Source organism: Anomaloglossus baeobatrachus, chromosome 2 (genome assembly GCF_048569485.1).
Source record: "Anomaloglossus baeobatrachus isolate aAnoBae1 chromosome 2, aAnoBae1.hap1, whole genome shotgun sequence".
Lineage (NCBI taxonomy): Eukaryota > Metazoa > Chordata > Amphibia > Anura > Aromobatidae > Anomaloglossus > Anomaloglossus baeobatrachus.
Window position 1 is genome coordinate 426,693,720 of NC_134354.1, and position 21,656 is coordinate 426,715,375.

The window sequence follows — 21,656 nt, forward strand, 5'->3', positions numbered from 1 at the left end:
GAGCCACAGCCTGAACTGACAAGCTGTGAAGATTATATGTACTTGAATCTGCAGTGCAGCCTTTGAACGTACAGACAGCTACAGATACATCTTTATATAGCAGTGTATTTCTATGTCCCCATATTCTAGAGGGAAAACAAAAATCAGATTATTTTTCTTTAAATAAAATGACCCAAAAAATTATGAAAAACAATTACAATACTGTCATTTTCAATGTGCGCTTTTAAAAAATAATAAACATAACATGGACCTATTGGGTGCCCCTGTAAACGTATCAACATGCACAACACAGTGATCAGATTATTTACGTCAATCGGTAAATGGCGTAAAAAATATTGATTCTATTTTTGTCTCATTTAAACCCATACAAAAATGTAATAAGAATGTAATACTAAGGCCATATTCAGAGGTAGCTAAATTACTACCTTTTCTCACCTCCTTTTTTCTGCATATCTTTTGCAGATATTCATACCAAATGACGCAATAACAGTCTCTAATTTTTGTCGTGTTAGCTTTGATTCTACACCTACATGTGTTTATTTAAGCCGGCGTTACACGCTATGATTTATCTGACGATATGTCGGCGGGGTCACGGTTTCCATGACGCACATCTGGCATCATTAGCGACGTCGGTGCGTGTGACACCTACGTGCGACTCCGAATGATCGCAAATAGGTTGAAAAATCGCTGATCGCTAAAACGTCGTTCAGTTTCAAAATATTATTCGTCGTTTGGAATGCAGCAGACATAGTTGTACGTTTGACACCCTGCAAATGACGAAAAACATCCACACGACCGCCTTGGTCATACAATATATCGCTGAACGATTTTGCGTCGCTTGTGCGATCGTTACATGTGAATGCTAATAAACGACCCATGTGTGATCTCGTCAAATCGTAACTACTATCTGGGCGTGTCACGTCACTCATGAGATCGTTAGATAAATCGTAGCGTGTAAAGCGGCATTTAGACTCCACATGGAAGCCTGCAGCAAAATAAAGAACCAAAGCTGCACAGTTCAGCTGCATCTTTAGTCGCATAGTGGGAAGGAGTTTGAATGAATGAAATCACATCCACTTTGCTTGGCCTCTTAGTCCATGTTCACATGTAGCGTAAATGCAGTGTTTTTTTCTGCTGCTTCTTTTGCACAGAAAATCTGCTATGTTCAATTGTCAAAGCAAACCTGATGTGATTACATTAAAACGCCATCCAATGGTGCCTATTGCCTCTTTTACACGTCAGTGATTCTGGTATGTATGTGACAGTTTTTATATGTACCAGAATCACGGACATACACAGACCCATTATAATCAATGGGTCTGTACACATATCAATGATTCCTCACTGACGTGTTTCCATGCAGAGTACATGCGTGTCCATGTTTCCGCACAGTGGCAAATCAATTTTTTTCTCGCATCACTGATGTCCCATGGACCACACTATGGTGTGATCCGTGAAACACGTACCAGAAAAACACATACATTTAAAATAAAAAGCTTTTTATACTCACCCGTCTGTAGTGATGCAGTCTTCAGCCGCTGCTGTCTTCTGCTTCCAGGCCAGCTAATTATGCTCATGCATATGCATTTATTCACTGCACAGCTGACCCAAAAGTAGCTGCAGAAGGGAGACAGTGGCAGCCAGAGACAGCATCGCTGGAGACTTCAGCACCATGGACAGCAGGAGTAGGGACAGGTGAGTATAATTACCTAATCTACATGTGCTATCACTGATCACAGATCACAGATAATACATGGAGAACATATGTGTGCCGTGATACACGGCACATGGAGGGACATATACGTTTTTAACACGTCAGTGAAAAACGCCTGTTTTTCACTGACGTGTGAAACAGATCTAAGACACCGCTGAACTGCGCAGGTTTGGTGCTTTTTTTAGTCTCTAGAGGCATCTATGTGGAGCTGAAAAAACAAATCACGCATGTGTGAACCCAACTTACAGATACAAAACACAAGATAGTATAGTATAGCAGTATAGTGAAGCTTACGTAAAAATGAGAACATTCTGGCCGCTATAACTATGAATGACTGAGCAAAAAATAAATATATAGGTCCCAAATAGATGAATATGACATAGATGATCAAATGTCACACCGGAAGGTAAATGATTCGCGGTCTCGTATCCAGCCACCAGGTCACCGTCCCCTCTGACATCTCCCCCCACCAGTGGTTTAATATGTATGTATATATGTATGTATATGTTTAATATGTGTATAGGTGTGGTATGTGGTTAAATACAAAAATGAGAGTGAAAGAGCAGAGAAAAAAAGAGAAAAAAAGCTGTGGAAGTCTTAAAAACATTTGCTCACGCAGAACGTTTTGTTGCCACTAGGTGGCGATGTCCGCTTGTTTTCATCCCCAGCACAGCACACGCTTCCAGTACTCCAGGAAGTGTTTGTAATGTATGGATCCCTGCAGGAGACAAAAAGCTTCAGTCGCTCTGCAGCCTGGAAGGTAAGTGATGTGATCAGATTTGTATTTTACAGTGTTAAGCACTCGGTGTTGGGAGAACGTAGGAGGCTTCATGCTCTTACTACTGGCTTTTCTGGTAAACAGGGGGACAGAGCACCTAGATCATAATCTTCTGAGGAAAGGTCCTGGCAGGCAACATGGCGCCCTCCAGTCCTGAATAGTGGTGGTTGGAGCTGTAGTAAATGTAGTATGCAATGACTGAATTATTGTCAGATTAGAGCAATGCACACTCCTGCCATACCCACTGTGTATTGCTCTCTGTCCTGGGCAGCAAATGTTACTGGCTATAATAAGGGCACAATAAAGTGAGCAGGGTGCCAGCTGTCCAGAAATTCCAGTACCATGCATAAAACTGGCGCTAATAATTCAGGCCGTGTTACCACTTAGGGTACATGTCCCCGATCAGGATCTGCTGAGTCCAGGACGCGGCGGGTCCTCACCTGTGGGACCGCGAGTCTCCTCCGCAGGAGACCGCAGCTGCTCGTGTCCACAATCTGGGCTCGGGCAGTTGCGGTCTCTTCGCTTCTGCCCTCCCTGCAGAGGACACTTGTGACTCCGCAGCAAATAACTGATATGCTGCACCGCAGCTCAGTGTTTGCTGCGGAAAAAACAACCACAGTGGGCATGGGATTTTTAGAAATTCCGTCCACTGTGCTTGTACTGTACAATAGACCAAAAGAGAACGAGTCACAAACACTACCTTAATGCAAATGAGTATACAAAGCTTATTAATCAGTTGTATAAAAAACACACAGATTAAAAAGGTTCAAAAGAGTGCTGGGAGGATACAAAAGGAAAGGAACTGCACACCTATGCTGAATATGTGCATAAGCACATCAAGTACTGGCTGGGACCCTGTGTCACACAATGATAACTCTCAGAATGGCTCTAAGACTGCAATACCGTGTTTTTTCCAAAAATAAGACACTGTCTTATATTTTTTTTTGCCCCCCAAAAAAGCACTAGGGCTTATTTTTGGATAAGGTCTTATTCTTGGAGAAACACGGTTGGGGTAAGTTTACCCCCCCAAAAAACAGACCCCCCCCCTCCACTTCCCAGGAGACTCATACTCACCAGACCAGGACGTCTGCGTGGTTCCCAGGTCCTCCTGTGATCTCCGGTCGGTGCTGCATGCCGTCCTACCCTGCTGCTAGCTGACACACATAGCAGATCTCACACACACACACACACAGCAGATCACACACAGCAGATCGCAGGCACACACAGCCAATCACAGATACACACAGCCGAACGCAGATATACACAGCAGATCACAGATCACACACAGCAGATCGCAGGCACACACACACACAGCAGATCGCAGATACACACAGCCGATCACAGGCACACAGGCGTAGTGTTGGGGCTCTTCTGCATTGATCAATTCAGTAGCTAAATTTCTCTTTATTCATATATTCATGGCAGTAATGCAGGTTCCATTTTTCACATTTCATTCTTACAAATAGCTATTGAATTTTTCATGTCAGTATTCACACAGCAGTTTCTGCTATTCCATGTATTCCCCTTCCATAGTCACTGGTGTGCATACCTTATCTCCCCATAGTGATGTTTTTTAGGTTTTTTGCACCCAGTTCAGACATAGAATGGAGTTCCAAACGTTATTCCTTAATGTTAGTAGTTTTTTCGTTTGTGAACCCTCCCCATACACACCTATTGCCAATCCACATTATACGCATATATAGCCTGGGTCTCAGCGTCCCATACACGGTAAGTTTTTTAACTGCATGAGAGGACACACACAAGCTAGGGACCCCAACGTAGAGAAATACTTTGGCGTAGTGTTGGGGCTCTTCTGCATTGATCAATTCAGTAGCTAAATTTCTCTTTATTCATATATTCATGGCAGTAATGCAGGTTCCATTTTTCACATTTCATTCTTACAAATAGCTATTGAATTTTTCATGTCAGTATTCATACAGCAGTTTCTGCTATTCCATGTATTCCCCTTCCATAGTCACTGGTGTGCATACCTTATCTCCCCATACGCAGGCACACACACACACAGCAGATCGCAGATACACACAGCCGATCACAGGCACACACACACACAGCAGATCGCAAATACACACAGCCGAATACAGATACACACATCCTATCACAGGCACACACAGCCGATCACAGATACACAGCCGATTACAGATACACACATCCTATCACAGGCACACACAGCCAATCACAGATACACACATCTGATCGCAGGCACACACAGCCGATCACAGATACACACATCCGAACGCAGACACAGCCGAGCGCAGAAAAACACAGCCGATCGCAGACACACACACAGCTGATTGCAGACACACACAGCAGATCACACACACGCGCGCACGCACGCACATCACTTCACATCCAGCACTTACGGCAGCAGAGAATGAGAGCAAGTCACGTGTCCAGCCGCAGGTCCTGTTCGTCGCGCTGCACTGGCTCTCAGGATTCTCCTGATGAGAAGAGATCGGTGTCGCTGGATGAGGTGAGTGTGTATGCGATCCGATGTGTGTGCGATCTGATGTTTGCGTGTGATCCGATGTTTGTGTGTGCGATCTGATTATGTGTGCGATCTGATTGTGTGTGCGATCTGATTGTGTGTGCGATCTGATTGTGTGTGCGATCTGACTGTGTGTGCGATCTGACTGTGTGTTCGATCTGACTGTGTGTTCGATCTGACTGTGTGTTCGATCTGACTGTGTGTTCGATCTGACTGTGTGCTCGATCTGACTGTGTGCTCGATCTGACTGTGTGCGCGATCTGACTGTGTGCGATCCGATGTTTGTGTGTGAGATCTGGTGTGTGTGTGATCTGATTGTGTGTGTGAGCTGATGTGTGCGGGTGTGCGATAGCTACAGGTCCTGCCGCTCAGTGTTGGGTGAGTGTAATTGCCGGGTGCCACTGTGTATAATGAAGTGTCCTGCAGTATCTGTAACTTTTTTAGCTGCACGGACACTTCATTATTGATCCGGGACTAGGGCTTATTTTCGGGGGAGGGCTTATATTTAAGCCTTTCTCCGAAAATGCTGAAAATCCTTGCTAGGGCTTATTTTTGGGGGAGGTCTTATTTTTGGAAAAACACGGTAATTACCATATAAACCAAGTGGAGTACAACGTAGTGCAAAAATACTAGGCAGAGAGATGGTACAGAAAGTGCCCAATGCACATGCACTAAGCTAGACTGAAGTAAGAAGGGGGAGAGAATTCGCCCCTAGCACAATGAATATAACCAAGGGGATTGCAGGTCAGAAAAAATAAACAAGGACACAAACCCATAATAGCCAGATCAGCTGCACCTCACCTTTGCTGATCTGGCTATTATGGGTACGTGTCCTTGTTTATTTTTTCTGACCTGCAATCCCCTTGGTGATTTTCATTGTGCTAGGGGCGAATTCTCTCCCCTTTCTTACTTCAGTCTAGCTTAGTGCATGTGCATTGGGCACTTTCTGTACCATCTCTCTGCCTAGTATTTTTGCACTACGTTGCACTCCACTTGGTTTATATGGTAATTATTGCAGTCTTAGAGCCATTCTGAAAGTTATCATTGTGTGACACAGGGTCCCAGCCAGTACTTGATGTGCTTATGCACATATTCAGCATAGGTGTGCAGTTCCTTTCCTTTTGTATCCTCCCAGCACTCTTTTGAACCTTTTTAATCTGTGTGTTTTTTATACAACTGATTAATAAACTTTGTATACTCATTTGCATTAAGGTAGTGTTTGTGACTCGTTCTCTTTTGGTCTTTTGATATTTATGGAGTCTCTACCGGGGATTTATTACCCTTGTTGTCCTATATAGGGGTTATGGTGATCGGATGTGACCACCAAAAATTTCCCCCACTTGTTCAGATGTTGTTTATATTATTTGTACTGTACAATGCAGCGTTGTGGACGCAGCTGAGGCACACTGCAAAACGCTGTGAACACTGATCGTGGGCACGCACACTGCGTTTTTACCCGCATTTTTTGCGTTTTTGCTGCAGAAATTTCTTGAGAAAATGGTTGTAACCTTTCTGCAGACATTCCACAGCAAAACTTATGGAAAAAAAAATTAGCTGTGCGCACACTGCTTTTTCTCTCAAGAAAATTATTTCTGCAGATTTTCTTGAGAAAAAGAATGAGCATGTTACTACTTTTCTGCAGGTAACTGCGTTATTTCACTCCATTGACTATAATGTAACCATGAAATACCGCAGGGAATAACACAGGTAGCAAATTATGTGCGTTTCGTTGCGTTTTCCTGCGTTATTCCCGCGTTATATCGCGTTTTTCGAGACATAATGTTCATCACTGCCCTGCGTTTTGCAGAGATGATGTCATTATGACAGGAAGAGGAAGCGGAGCAGAGAGTAAACACACACAGATCACACTCACACACACACACAGACAAAGACATATAGAATGCATATAGAAATCAAACCTACATATTAAAAATAAAAAACGAAAAAAAAGTGGGCTCCGCCATATTTTTACCGTTTGGGAAAGGTAAGCACATAGCGGAAACTCGGTATTCTTAGGCTGGGTAGAGCGAGGCCAGGGTTATTGCCCCCCCCTCCCGCAGCCAAGAATATTAACCTGCCGCTGCCCCGAGAATATCGCATCCATTATGCGACAGTCCCAGCGTGTTACTGGCTCTTCCCGATTGCCATGATGCGGTGGCAATCGGGGTAATAATGAGTTAATGGCAGCCCATAGCTGTCACTAAGTCCTAGGTTAATCATGGCAGGCATCTATGAGACACGCCCCATGATTAACCTGTAAGTAAAGTGAATAAACACACACCAAAAAATCCTTTATTTTAAATAAAATAACAAAAAGCCCCCTCTTTCACCACTTTATTAACGCCCCCCAAACACACAGCTCCGGCGTAATCCACAGAGGTCCCACGATGCTTGTAGACTGGACCAGCCGTGTCTGACACATAGTAATCAATGCAGCCTCGTAACGAGGATGCAGGGGTAACTCCAGGTCATTTCTCACGGTCGGTAATGTGAACACATTACCGCTCGCGAGAACTGCAGTGTCCCGCAGGGTCACCGCTGTTTGAGAAATACTGGAGGGGGGGAACACAAATATAAAAAATAAAGCTATAATATCTATCCTTCTATTATCTATCTCTATCCATCTATCTATCCCACTATTATCTATCTATGAATCTTTCTATCCATATATCTATCCATTATATATCTATCGATTATCTATCTATCTATTATCTATCTATTTATCTGTCTATCGATTATCTATCCATCAATCTATCTATTCATCTATCTATCCATTATCTATCTATCCATTTATTTATCTGTCCATCTATCTATCTTTCTATATTATTTATTGCTGTTAAAGCATTAAAAAACGCAGGGACCAACCTGTGAATAAATGCACGAAAACTCGGTAAGAACGCATGCGTTTTTTGGTGCGTTATTGGTGCGTTTTTTTAACGCAGGTGCGCTAATCTTTCACTCTCAAGAAATATCTGCAACCCTCAGCTGTGTGCTGTACCATGGCTGGTTATGAAAAATAAAGGGGATCCCACACTTTTTTTCTTTAATTCTTTGATTTATTTTTTTAAAAAAAAATTACCTGGGGTCCCCCCGTTTTTTTCTAAATCCAGCCAAGGTACAGCAAACAACTGGGGGCTGATATTATTAGGGTGGGAAGGGCCTTCATTATTTAGCCCTTTCCAGCCTAACAATAGCAGCCCGCAGCCGCCCCAGAAGTGGCACATCCATTAGATGTGCCAAATCTGGCGCTGTACCTGGCTCTTCCGGTTGCTCTGGTGCGGTGGCAATAGGGGTAATAAGGAGTTAATACCAGCCCCCAGCTGTCAGGCTTTATCTGTGCTGGGTATCATAATATGGGGGGATCCTACGCCAATTTTTTTTATTTATGTTACTGTACGATATAGACTTACCCACCGGTGTCTGTGATTGGAAGCCTCAGACACGCTGTCACTCAGCGTGGGGGCTTGTCTGACTGCAACCAATCAGACGCCAGTGGGCGGTGGAAGCAGTGCATTGAATGAAGGTAATGAGCGGGAGCAGTGTGACAGACGTGTCCATGAATCGGTAAATATGAAGCACTTGCTCCTACCCCTTTTGCGCTGGATTCTGATCCCCATAGACTTTATGTGGGGACCGGCATCTGGCCAGATACCAGGGATCAATCCCCTGCCGACCCAGAGTCAGCGGGAAATTGATCTGCCAGTTCTCTGAAACGCCGGGATAAAACAAAAAAAGAACTGACATGCTGCATCTTGGCTGCGTCTTCAAAAACTATGCGGACATCAAAATAGAAATCTCATAGACTTTGCTGGGGGAAGGAAATGCCTGCATTTAGGTGCATCTTTTATGACCACAAACTTCACAAAAAATGCACCAAAAATGCACTATAAGATGCAATGTGCAGATGAGGCCTTAGGCTAAGTGCACACGTTGCAGTTCGTCACATTTTTGTTGCGTATTTTTGGTGTCGTTTTGTTGTCAGAAAGTTCTCTCTTTTGACTTCCCAGCAAAGTCTATAATAATTCAGATTTCTTGTTTGCATGTTGCAGTTTTTTGTCTGCAGTTTATTTGTCACAAACATCTGACAAAAAAACTGCAGCATGTTCTATCTTTTTGTGTTTTGGCTTGCTTCTGCTGAAAAATTGCATCACAAACGCATCATCATTATGGGTTGTTTTTTTTTTTTACATTTCTGGGACAGGGTGCAGTTTTGATGTCTTAAAGTACTATTAAAAAGGCCCATCTCTAGGCCTTTCTGAAGACATTCCAAGACCTCTGTAAGATTAACCTTTTAGAGTAATCCAAGAACCTACACCAAATTTTAGTAGCTCAGAGAAGTAACCTCTACTCTCTTTTTCTAAGGCTGGTGTGACACTTGCGATTGCCTAGCGTGAGTTTCGTAGTGCATCGCCCGGCACGGACTCACACTCTCCTCACAGGAGCGTCTCAGTGGCATAGAGATGCATGCAACCAAGCCGCTCCTGTGAGGAGAGTGTGAGTCTGTGCCGGGCGATGCACTACGAAACTCACGCGAGGCAATCGCAAGTGTGACACCGGCCTAATGGAACAAGGGATTCCCCAACAGTCATACCCGTAATTGCCTGGCCTCAGTTGTGTGATCCTTCTATTGTACGCAGTGTAAATTCACATGCGGTGTGGCAATCCAAGCTGCCGCATGTTAATTTATGCTTGTGGAGATGCGAGTGTTCTCAGCAGGGAGCACACAGTGAAAGTACTCCGGACCCTGATCATTGGCAAGGACTGCTGCATTTGTGGTGCCCCTGACCTGGTCAGGCACCACTGAGTACTGCACCCATGCTGGGACAGTGCTTTCAGGTAATTCCAAAGGCTGGAATAGGGTGTGTACGCACAGACACATAGCAACCAGGTCTCCCACACCTTAGAAGGGACCCTTGGGCAGACCCAAGAGGGGGCTTTCCTCCACATCTCATCTAGGGGTGTAGGGGAGGGGCTGGAAGCTAAGGTGGAAGCGGCTGTAAAAAAAAAGTAGGAGGAGCTAGCCAGTCTGGTAGCAGTAGGCGCGAAAAGAGGGTTGCTGGAGGAGAGACGCGCGCTGACACGCTGGTCAGACCCTGCACGTGTGGTAGCCGTTGGGGGAGAACGGTTACCAGCAAGTCGGTCAGAAAGACGCTGAAGAAGTCAGCTGGTCGAGTACGGAGACTCCTAGTGACTAGGCACACACGGGGAACAGGTCCCTAGAGTAGACGTCCATCTATTGATCTGCTAAACCTGCCGGTGAGGGGAACCACAAGTCCCACACCAACCAACTAGAGTCCGAGCCTCAGCAGCAACGAGGGGGCCCATAAGGGGGATCGAGCCTGGAGCTATCTGCCTTGGTCCACGCTGCCGGCAAATGGTCCAAAAAGGGGAGAAAAGGCAGTAGCGACATCCCTGGATGAATCCCACAGTACTTCAAGTCAGGGGTTATCCGAAACAAGAGGTGCTAGGAAGGCGAGTTAACGGTTACCCTTAGACCGGCCTAAAGTATACCTGGTTCCTCTTGGTTTATCTCAGCATCGCCCGGGTTCCTCACAGAACATCTGAAAGTGAGTAAAGCACAGTTGAAAGACATCTTGGACTGAGACTGAGTTATTCTGAGACCTGTTATTCCACGCACCCGAGCCCCTGGGGCCAGCCTCACTCACGGGAGGCCACACCATCCGACTGCAGACTCCATCAGCTCCAGACGCTCGTTAAATCTGCAGTGGCGGTCACCCATAACCCTGACCGCAACCCGTGAGTGGCGTCATGATTCCCATGTAAATAAACCTGACATACCTGTGGCCAGAGATACAAACAAATGGAGACCCTGTGGCATCCCCGAAGGTGGAGTGAAGTCCCCGGGGCGACCGCTACAGGTGGGCGATACACATTCTCCTGCAGAGAGCACTCGCGTCTCCGCAGGAGGGATGACACGTCTAGGATGCAATGTCTACGGATCGTGTGGACGTACCCTTAAAGTACTAGCAAAATGCATTACCAAAATATCATTCACGTGTTGCTTTTTATTTTCTTTGCTTTTTTAAACCAATGCGTTTTAAATCTGCAGTATTGGAATTATTTCAAAATTTTATTACCCATTGAATTTAATGTGTAAAAACGCACCAAAAGGTGAATCAGTAATCCTGGGCCATGGAGCAGAAATAAAGAAACTAAATTTTAAATAAAGATTCCCCCCACCAGCAGATTAGTGCTGATATGATGAGTGTGGTTTGTGATTCATGTATGGTGCTCAGTATCCCTGCGGTCCTGTTGAATTCTGGCCAGGGCAATTGAAAGGACTGTTTGCACGAGATCTTTACATGCAGCGAGGTTGATAAAAGTGCACAGTTGGTACCTTACCTGATCACATACATATTGTGGGGGCGTTCTTAACAGCTGAGCTGATGAAATATTATTCTTTGTGTTACAGGAATTTTTAAACCAAGTGCAATGGAGTGTAAATCAAGAGGTTATAACACAGACGGTCATGGACAGTATTACCCAGTTCTCCCTATTCACAAATACAAAGATAAGCTTCTTCAGGCTGCAAGGGAACATTATTTTTTTATTGTGACAGGAGACACGGGTAGTGGGAAGACTACACAGCTGCCACAGTATCTCTACAAAGCGGGTAACTATTCTGTCATTTACCCACCACACATCCTAATGGCATCAGTAAATATTCATGAAAATTCAGAGTGAAGCAAGAGGAGTAGCATTTTACTTTGGTCACAGGATTGCAGACACAGCCTAAGGCCCCCTTCACACGTCCGTGTCTCCGGTACGTGTTTGGTCCGTTTCCTCACGTGCCGGAGACACGGGCACACGTAGACCCATTAAAATTAATGGGTCTGCGTACACGTGCGTGTTTTGCCATGGACTGTGTGTACGTGTGGAGCATACGTGTGCTCCACGCGTAGACACGTCTATTTTTCTCCGGCATCACGGGTGTCACACGGACCGCACGGATGTGATCCGTGTGACACGTACCGGAGAAAACACACGTGTCTGTGAAAAAAAAAGAATTTCTATACTCACCTTCTCCAGCGCTGCTGTCTCTGCCGCTGCTGGCACTTGCTTCCGACCCCCGCTAATTATGCTCATTGTATATTCACTCCACTGCGGGCCGGAAGCAGCAGCAGCGGGGAGTCGGCAGGGCCGGAGACCGACGCCAGGGACAGGTGAGTAGAAAGTTCCCATTCTCTGTGTGTTATCACAGATAATACACGGAGAACACACGTGTGCCATAAACATGGCACACGGAGGACAATACACACCTTTGACACGTCCGTGAAAAACGTGCGTGATTTTCCCGGACGTGTGAAGGGGGCCTGAAGAAGAGTGTTCTCTTGCAAAATAGCTGTTGCTCAATTTATTAATGTCTTTGTCTGCTATCTTATGACGAAGGTTACTGCAAGCTGTAGGCTTCTTGGATGAGGTAGGTCTTCAGATTCCTTTTGTTTCTACGGTAGTCGAGAGTCTTATATATTGGGGTAGAAAGTTCAAGAGTATGGGGGATGCACGGGAGAGATCTTGTATGCGATTGTGGGAAGGGAAGATAAGATGGGAGGTGAGAAGATCTTGTGAAGATTGGAGGTTGTGTGCAGGTAGGTCCCGGGAGAATAGGTCACAGATGTATGGAGGAGACAGGTTGCGGATGGCTTTGTATGTCATGGTTAGGGCTTTGAACTAGAGTCTTTGTGAAATGCGGAGCCTGTAAAGAGATTAGCAGAGAAGAGAGGTCAGGGAATAGCGGGGGGCAAATGAATTAGTCAGGAAGTAGACTTTGGGATAGATTGGAGGGGGGCAAGTGTGTTAGAAGGCAGGCCACAGAGCAGGAGGTTGCAATAGTCAAGGTGGGAGATGATGAGTGCATGCATTTGTGTTTTTGCAGAATCTTGGTTAAGGAATGTGAATATAAGTCCTTAAAGGGATTGTTATGAGATTGCGTCTCATCATCTATCCACAGGTTAAATGATGAGTTGTTGATTGCTCATGTTTGCAATTGATCATGTGTCGCCCAATTGAATGGATCAGCAGTTAAGCGTGTATACTGCCACTTCATTCAAAGTCAATGGGACATACAAAAATTGACAAATACTGCACTTTAAGGCCCAGTCACACACAATGACTTACCAGCAATCCCGAAAACGATGCGACCTGATAGGGATCGCAGGTAAGTCGCTGGGAGGTCGCAGGTGAGATGTCACACAGTAAGATCTTACCAGCGATGCAGGAACAATACAGGTCGCAGTAGCAACCTTTATAACGATCTCAGCAGTCACTGTGACCCTGTCACAGACCCTGTCACACAGTGTCAAACACAGCGATGGGTCCTGCTCAGCAGGACGTCGCCTTCGAAGAAAATGACCTGGACCATTCAGCAACGACTAGAGATCTCACAGCAGGGGCCTGATCGCTGGTAAGTGTCACACATAACAAGATCGCTAACGGGATCGCTACTGCGTCACCAAAACGGTGACTCAGCCGCGATCTCGCTAGCGATCTCGTTATGTGTGACAGTACCTTAAGTATCCTTATCAATCCCATAGACAAATAATGGGGTGGCAGAGCGCATATTTGCCCTTCATTCATTCCAGTTTAGGTGGAGGACTACTGTGATGACTTTAACCACATCTGAGTATACAATGAATGGAGGTAAATCTTTCTTACCATTTTTATCAGAGACTTATTGTTTAATTACCCTGCTTTTAGGTTTTGGAAAACATGGTATTATTGGAGTCACCCAGCCTCGACGAGTAGCAACAATTTCTGTGGCACAAAGGGTTTCAGAAGAAATGGATTGTTCTGTGGGGGGTACAGTTGGTTACCAAGTGCGTTTTGATGACTGCACTTCACAGGTAGGGCCTTCTTTTCAGTTATTTAACTGCCATATGCCTTATTGTAATGAAATGTGTTTTCAGTAGAATAATTAGTAATATTGAAGGTATATTCCAGCATTTTTTTTATTATTTAAATGTTGTAGAGGCTGGGAATGTGGTAAAAATATAAGCTAACATCACAAAGTATGTACACAGATATCTTTTAAACTCAGGTGAACTTGACGGGTTTTTGAAGAGAAATCTGCTTCAGAAAACACTGGCGTTTTTTGCAGTGTTTTGAAATCTTACAAAAGATTGGTGTTTTCCGTCTGTCTTTTGGGCTTGTCATAGACTTATTTAGTTTGTGACGTCTTCCAACTGGAATGGTCAGGTAACTTCTATTATCGTTTTGCGTCTTTTTAACCCTGAAGCTGTTCAAAGATGATCACAAGACTGAACATATGAACTTGACCTGTCCTCTGTCTTCGACACAGTTAACTACTTCCTCCTACTATAAATCCTCTGTTCTTTTGGCATCAAAGATCTCGTCCTCTCCTGGTCTTCGCATACGTTACTCTAACCAAAAATTTATCATTTCCTATTTCCATATTACCTCCTCACCACACCCTGTCTCTGTTAGTGTCCCTCAAGGCTTTGCCCTGGATTCCCTACTTTTCTCCATTTATACAACTCATAAAGTCCCATGGCTTCCAATACACCTAGATGCTCATGACACTCAAATATACCTCTCTGTCCAAAATGTTCCCGATTTCCAGTGTCAAATAGCCATACCCTCTTCCTCATTGTGATTTCTAAAACTCCACGTGGAAAAAGCCAAACTCATAATCTTTTCTTCAGTTCACTTAAATTCACCCCCCTACCAGACATATCCATCATAGTAAATTACTTCACGCTTTTCACTGTATCATTTGTCCACTGCTTTGGTGTGACCCATGACACTGCTCTGTCCTACAAACTACACATCCAAACCCTTCCCACCTCATGCAGACACCATGTTCAACACATTTCCCAAATTTGTCTTTTCCTCAAGCCCTAAACAACAAAAATGTTAGTGCATGCCTTCATCATCTCCCTCTTGACTAGTGCAACGTCCTCCTGTCTAACACTCTCCAACCACTGCTTTCCTCCGCTGCCTGATTAATCCACCTCTCACATTCTTAGGCCTCGGTTCCACTTGCGTACAGCTTCTGTTGCGAGAGCATCAGAAGCGATATGCTAATGACCCTCTGCTGCAAGTGTGAGCCATGGGTCATGCGACTGTGATCCGATCTTGTGATCGAGTCACAGCTGCGGAGAAGAGGGAGGGAACACTTTCTCCCCATCTCCTCCAGGGCCTGTCTCTGCGTACAACGCACTGCGGTCGCATGATATGTGAGTGCAGTGAAATGTTTCACATGCTCCCATAGACTTGCATGGGGGTATGTGAGCTGAGACTCGCTGCCAAACGCAGCATGCTGTGTTTCATTTCTCATGCTGCTATGGCGTAAGAAATCAATTGCAGATGGACACTGGCCTATAGTTGTGCACTAGAGTGAGAGCAATCCAATGTTTTATTGAATTGCACTCGTCCGTACAAAACACAAGTGGAACCGAGGCCTTAAGGCCGCTTTACACGCTGCGATATCGGTACCGATATCGCTAGCGTGGGTACCCGCCCCCATCTGTTGTGCAACACGGGCAAATCGCTGCCCGTGCAGCACAACATCGCCCAGACCCGTCACACATACTTACCTGCCCGGCGTCGTCGCTGTGACCGGCGAACCGCCTCCTTTCTAAGGGGGCGGTTCGTTCAGCGTCACAGCGACGTCACAGCTGCCTCACTGAACCGCCGCCCAATAGAAGCGGAGGGGCGGAGATGAGCGGGACGTAACATCCCGCCCACCTCCTTCCTTCCGCATAGCGACCGGGAGGCAGGTAAGGAGAGCGTCCTCGTTCCTGCGGTGTCACACGGAGCGATGTGTGCTGCCGCAGGAACAAGGAACAACTTCGTTACTGCTGCAGTAACGATTTTTGAGACTGGACCCCCATGTCACCGATGAGCGATTTTGCACGTTTTTGCAACGATGCTAAATCGCTCATAGGTGTCGCACGCAACGGCATCGCTAATGCGGCCGGATGTGCGTCACCAATTCCGTGACCCCAACGAGTTCGCATTAGCGATGTCGTAGCGTGTAAAGCCCCCTTTACTCCTCTGACAGTCTTTTAACTGGCTTCCAGTCCCACTTGCAAGTCCATCCATAAACTCTCTCCATCATACATCTCTGACCTAATCTCCCAATATCTTCCCACATGTAATCTCTGGTCTTCACATAAGATCTCCTTTTTGTCCTCCACCCATGGACATCCCTCATCCAGCCATCTCCAAGATTTCTCTGAAGTATCCCCCATGGTCTTGAACTCACTACTTCAGCACATCAGATTGCATCCCACAATGAAATCCTTCAGATGCATACTGAAAACTCACCTCTTCAGGAAAGCCACCGGCCTGCAATACCCATGCTGTCATCCCAATACCACTGGAACTGTTCCAACCTCCTAACCTACTGTCTCCTTCCCCAGCACTGTGTAGATTTTAAGTCCTTGAGGGCTAAATTAGTTGCAGTTCATTTGTTTAGTGTACTTGTATATTGTATATGTATGTAAGCCTTTTACATATGTACCGCACCAAGGAATTATGTTGCTTTCAAATTAAAAAAAATATCTTCAATCGTTCTTTAAAGAAGGAAGAAAGCAACACATTTTAATCAAAACACTTAAAAATAATATATTTTTAGTTCCCCAATGTTGTCAATCTAATCCATGCTAATATTGTGCTTTCATGTGACTTCATGGAAGCTTCTTGAAATCTGGCTTATATGCAGATGCTAGATTGCTATAATCTTCTAAGGAATTATTTGTATAATAAAGCTCTGGTGCTCAGTGTTGGCGTCTCTGTTGTTCCATTTATGATGTAAACATCCTCGATTGGAGTTCTCTAATTATGGCCGTTATTGCTGGATATCAGCTGTCAGTTACAATCTCAATATGTTTGCTCAGTTGTCACTATATGTATAGGTATGACTACATAGTAACTTCACATTTTTTTTTTTTTTTTTTTTTTTACATATATGCCTTTCTATAGAAAACTGCAATCATGTACATGACTGATGGATGTCTGCTGAGACACACACTGACCGATCCCGACCTTACAAAATTCAGCACAGTTGTCTTGGATGAAGCTCATGAGCGGAGTTTAAGTACTGTAAGTGCAATTTTAGATACAGTTTGGTGTGGAATATGTTTAATACTTGTTATAATTTATCTAAGATTTTTTTTACACTAAGTGGCCACAATTAGATCATTATTTCCACTCCCAACAGACATGATGGGATCATTAATTGATTTTCTTCCTGCGTTTGGAGCTCCCTATACATTGTAGGTGTCGGCTGTATCATACAGCCACCTTCTGCAAAAAGAAAAGATGATCAAACTCTTATCAATGCGGTTTAATCAAGGCTCCCTTCATCATTTTATGTGACAGTTGGCTGAACCCATCTATTTCAGTGGGGCCAGATGAGCATCTGATATATATTGGGGCCTCCCAACTCTCCTTTGACAATGATGTAAAGAAGAAGCAGGGTTGGGAAGTTGGAATTTCAGTGTCCGATCCCTTTATTTTCAAAGGAGATAAGATTCTTCCATAGGTGTCTTAGGCTATGTGTCCACAGTAAAAGGTCCCTGCGGATTTTTTTGCCTGAAAATCCGCAACTTTCGCGGCAAATCCGCACCCGCGGATTTGCCGCGGATTTACCGCGGATTTGCCGCGGATTTTGATGCGGATTTTATTTTTTTTTTTTTCCCCATTCAAAACAGAAAATCCGCACCAAATCCGCACCAAACAATTGACATGCTGCAGTTTGTTCCGCATCAAAATCCACGGCAAAATCCGCAGCGGAAAAATCCGCAGCATGGGCACAGCATTTCCAAAATGCCATTGAAATGGCTGGGGAGTAGCTGTGCTGCAGATTTTCGGCAAATCCGCGCTAAATCCGCGTCAAAATCCGCGTCAAATCCGCGATAAATCCTGTACCGTGGGCACATAGCCTTACAGTTTCTTTCGCCTCTCTCCCCATTGAAAAGACAAGTATGCCGAGTACTTGTGTCTTTTGGAGAGATTGCTGTCTGTGAAAAGAACTTTCAGCCAACAGTTAAGGGTACTTTACACGCTGCAACATCGCTAGCGATCTCGTTAGCGATGTGAAATTCTAGATCGCAAGTGCGATCTTTTGAGGTCGCACATAGGTCATTTTATGCATGTGCGATCTCGAAAGATCGCATTTGCGATCTAGAATTTCACATCGCTAGCGGGATCGCTAGCGATGTTGCAGCGTGTAAAGTACCCTTTACTACATGTGTATGGCCCACTTTAGATTTCACGGTCAATCACTGACAACGCCATTTAAATGACTGGATCCTGGGTGAACAAGCATTTACTCACCTATGCTGCATGTTCTACCGAAAGCCCCTGTATCTGCCATGTTAGTATTCGATGAAAACATCATCGCTGTCACAAGTGCAAACTTATTACAGAAAGATTCCTAATTGTTTTGTACATAAACCTTGTGAGGTTTTCTAATCTGGTAACACTGGGTTGTCTGAAATCACTACGTATGGGACACATCTGGTTGGTGGAACATTTGTCTGCCAGTTTGTACTTGTTTTGGACCTGTAAAGCAGGGGTACCAGTCTGCATTCTGCAAGTGCTCATTTCTAGGTCTTGGAGAATGAGCGCCCTCTGCTGGAAAAATAGCAACAAGCAGAAAGGAAATACCGTTTTCTTTGTCGCTCTATTGGGAGACCCAGACAATTGGGTGTATAGCTACTGCCTCCGGAGGCCACACAAAGTATTACACTTAAAAGTGTAAGGCCCCTCCCCTACTGCCTATACACCCCCCGTGGGATCACGGGCTCCTCAGTTTTCATGCTTTGTGCGAAGGAGGCTAACATCCACGCATAGCTCCACTGTTTAGTCAGCAGCAGCTGCTGACTTTGTCGGATGGAAGAAAAGAGGGCCCATACAGGGCCCCCAGCATGCTCCCTTCTCACCCCACTTTTGTTGGCGGTGTTTGTTAAGGTTGAGGTACCCTTTGCGGGTACGGAGGCTGGAGCCGACATGCTGCTTTCCTTCCCCATCCCCTTAGGGCTCTGGGTGAAGTGGGATCCTATCGGTCTCCAAGCACAGGAGACCGTGCTCCGTCCACAGCCCCTGGGAATCTGCTGGACGTGGAGATGAGTATCGTCAGGGACAGGGCCCTGCTACAGTAAGGTACTCTGGGTCCCCGTACAGATCGCGCACACACACCAGCATTGCTGGGTGTGTTAGTGCGCCGGGGACAGCAGCGCGGCGCGCTGGTGCTTTACTCACTGCAGCTTTGCTGAGTGAGTTTCTGTATTAGGAACTTCCGCGCCGGCCGCTGCTGGCGGTTTTTTACACTGCGGTGCGGCTGGGACTTGTGGTGCGCCGGGGACTTCCGCGCTGGCCGTGCTTATACGACGGCCGCGCTTATAAATCGAGTCCCCGGCTTTTGCGGCCTAGTTCCGTTTCGTTCCCGCCCCCAGGCCTGCCAGTCAGGGGAAGGGCGGGACGCTGGTCAGAAGTCAGCACTGAGGGCTGGAGTCTGCTTAGCATACTCCAACCCCCCTCACTAGGCACAGTGGGACGCTAGTTTCCCGCACTTTGTCTGGGGCACGCCCACGGCCCGCCCCTCTTCACAGGACGCCGGCAGCCATTCCTGTTTGCAGTCTGAGTGGAGAAGGGACACGAGCTCTGGGAGACCCAGGCACGGGATTCTGGCGGTCACACACCCGCTTTTCAGCGGGCGGTAAGCAGCCCTTGAGGGCTCACCCCACTAGTGCCGCAGTGTTCATTTGTACTTTATGCTTGTATGCTATACATTGCATTGTACGGTCGCTATTCTTGGCTATATACCCTCCTAGATTGCTAGACAACAGCATGTCGTCCGCAAAAAGCAAAGGGGCCAAGACACAGGCTATCTATGCTACTTGTACCGCATGTAAGGCTGTTCTACCGGCAGGTGCCACTGACCCCCATTGTGTGCAATGTTCGGCCCCTGTAGCACTTGCTCAGCCGGGACCTCTGCTAGAGGTGGCCCAAGGAGAACCACCTGTGAACACTGTCCAGGTGGCAGGGACGGAGTTTGCAGTTTTTGCTGATAAACTGTCGGTGACTATGTCTAAAATCCTTGAGACTTTGCAGTCCAGACCGGTAACTCAGACCATGGGCACTGTTGATTCAATGCTCCCTGGTTCCCCTCTTTTGGAACACATCCGTGCTCCGGGGGGGTCCCATGCATCCCGGGGTGATGGCTCTGACACGGACGACAGTCCCAGACAGCCTAAGCGAGCTCGCTATGAGCGACCCTCGACTTCATCACACTGGTCAGGGTCCCAGCAGGAAGGCTCTCTGTTTGATGAGACAGAGGTTGCTGATCAGGATTCTGATCCTGAGACCGCTCTCAATCTGGATACACCTGATGGGGACGCAATGGTGAATGATCTCATAGCGTCCATCAATAAAATGTTGGATATTTCTCCCACAGCTCCTCCAGTGGAGGAGTCAGCTTCACAGCAGGAGAAATTCCATTTCAGGTATCCTAAGCGTAAATTGAGTACTTTTCTGGACCACTCTGACTTTAGAGAGTCAGTCCAGAAACACCACGCTTATCCAGATAAGCGTTTCTCCAAACGTCTTAAGGATACACGTTATCCCTTTCCCCCTGACGTGGTCAAAGGCTGGACCCAGTGTCCAAAGGTGGATCCCCCAATCTCTAGGCTTGCGGCTAGATCCATAGTTGCAGTGGAAGATGGGGCTTCACTTAAAGATGCCACTGACAGACAGATGGAGCTCTGGTTGAAATCCATCTATGAAGCTGTCGGCGCGTTGTTTGCTCCAGCATTCGCAGCCGTATGGGCACTCCAAGCTATTTCAGCTGGTTTGGCGCAGATTGACACTGTCACACGTACATCTGTTCCGCAAGTAGCGTCCTTAACCTCTCAAATGTCTGCATTTGCGTCTTACGCTATTAATGCTGTCCTGGACTCTACAAGCCGTACGGCAGTGGCGTCCGCCAACTCCGTGGTTTTACGCAGAGCATTGTGGTTAAGGGAATGGAAGGCAGATTCTGCTTCCAAGAAGTGCTTAACCAGTTTGCCATTTTCTGGTGACAGACTGTTTGGTGAGAGATTGGATGAAATCATTAAACAGTCCAAGGGTAAGGATTCATCCTTACCTCAGCCCAGACCAAATAAACCCCAACAGAGGAACGGACAGTCGAGGTTTCGGTCCTTTCGAGGCTCGGGCAGGTCCCAATTCTCCTCGTCCAAAAGGACTCAAAAGGATCAGAGGAGCTCAGATTCTTGGCGGGCCCAGTCACGCCCAAAGAAAGCAGCCGGAGGAACCGCTACCAAAGCGGCTTCCTCATGACTTTCGGCCTCCTCTCTCCGCATCCTCGGTCGGTGGCAGGCTCTCCCGCTTTGGCGACATTTGGCTGCCACATGTCAAGGACCGTTGGGTGAGAGACATTCTGTCTCACGGGTACAGGATAGAGTTCAGTTCTCGTCCTCCAACTCGATTCTTCAGAACTTCTCCGCCTCCCGGCCGAGCCAATGCTCTTCTGCAGGCGGTGTGCTCTTTAAAGGCAGAAGGAGTGGTGATCCCTGTTCCTCTTCAGGAGCAAGGTCACGGTTTTTACTCCAATTTGTTTGTGGTGCCAAAAAAGGACGGGTCTTTCCGTCCTGTTCTGGACCTAAAAC

The 21,656-nt window shown here is 46.1% G+C and overlaps 1 protein-coding gene across 1 annotated transcript in view; it reads left to right on the top strand.

Moving 5' to 3' along the window:
* Positions 1–2,397: 2,397 nt before the first annotated feature.
* Positions 2,398–21,656, top strand: part of DHX40 (DEAH-box helicase 40) — a 158,412-nt gene continuing 139,153 nt past the window's right edge. The window contains exons 1-4 of the mRNA XM_075336224.1: positions 2,398–2,474; positions 11,432–11,632; positions 13,717–13,862; positions 16,966–17,085. Of these exons, the coding sequence (XP_075192339.1) occupies positions 11,452–11,632; positions 13,717–13,862; positions 16,966–17,085 (447 nt within the window). The 5' untranslated portion in view covers positions 2,398–2,474; positions 11,432–11,451. The remainder of the gene's footprint in view (positions 2,475–11,431; positions 11,633–13,716; positions 13,863–16,965; positions 17,086–21,656) is intronic.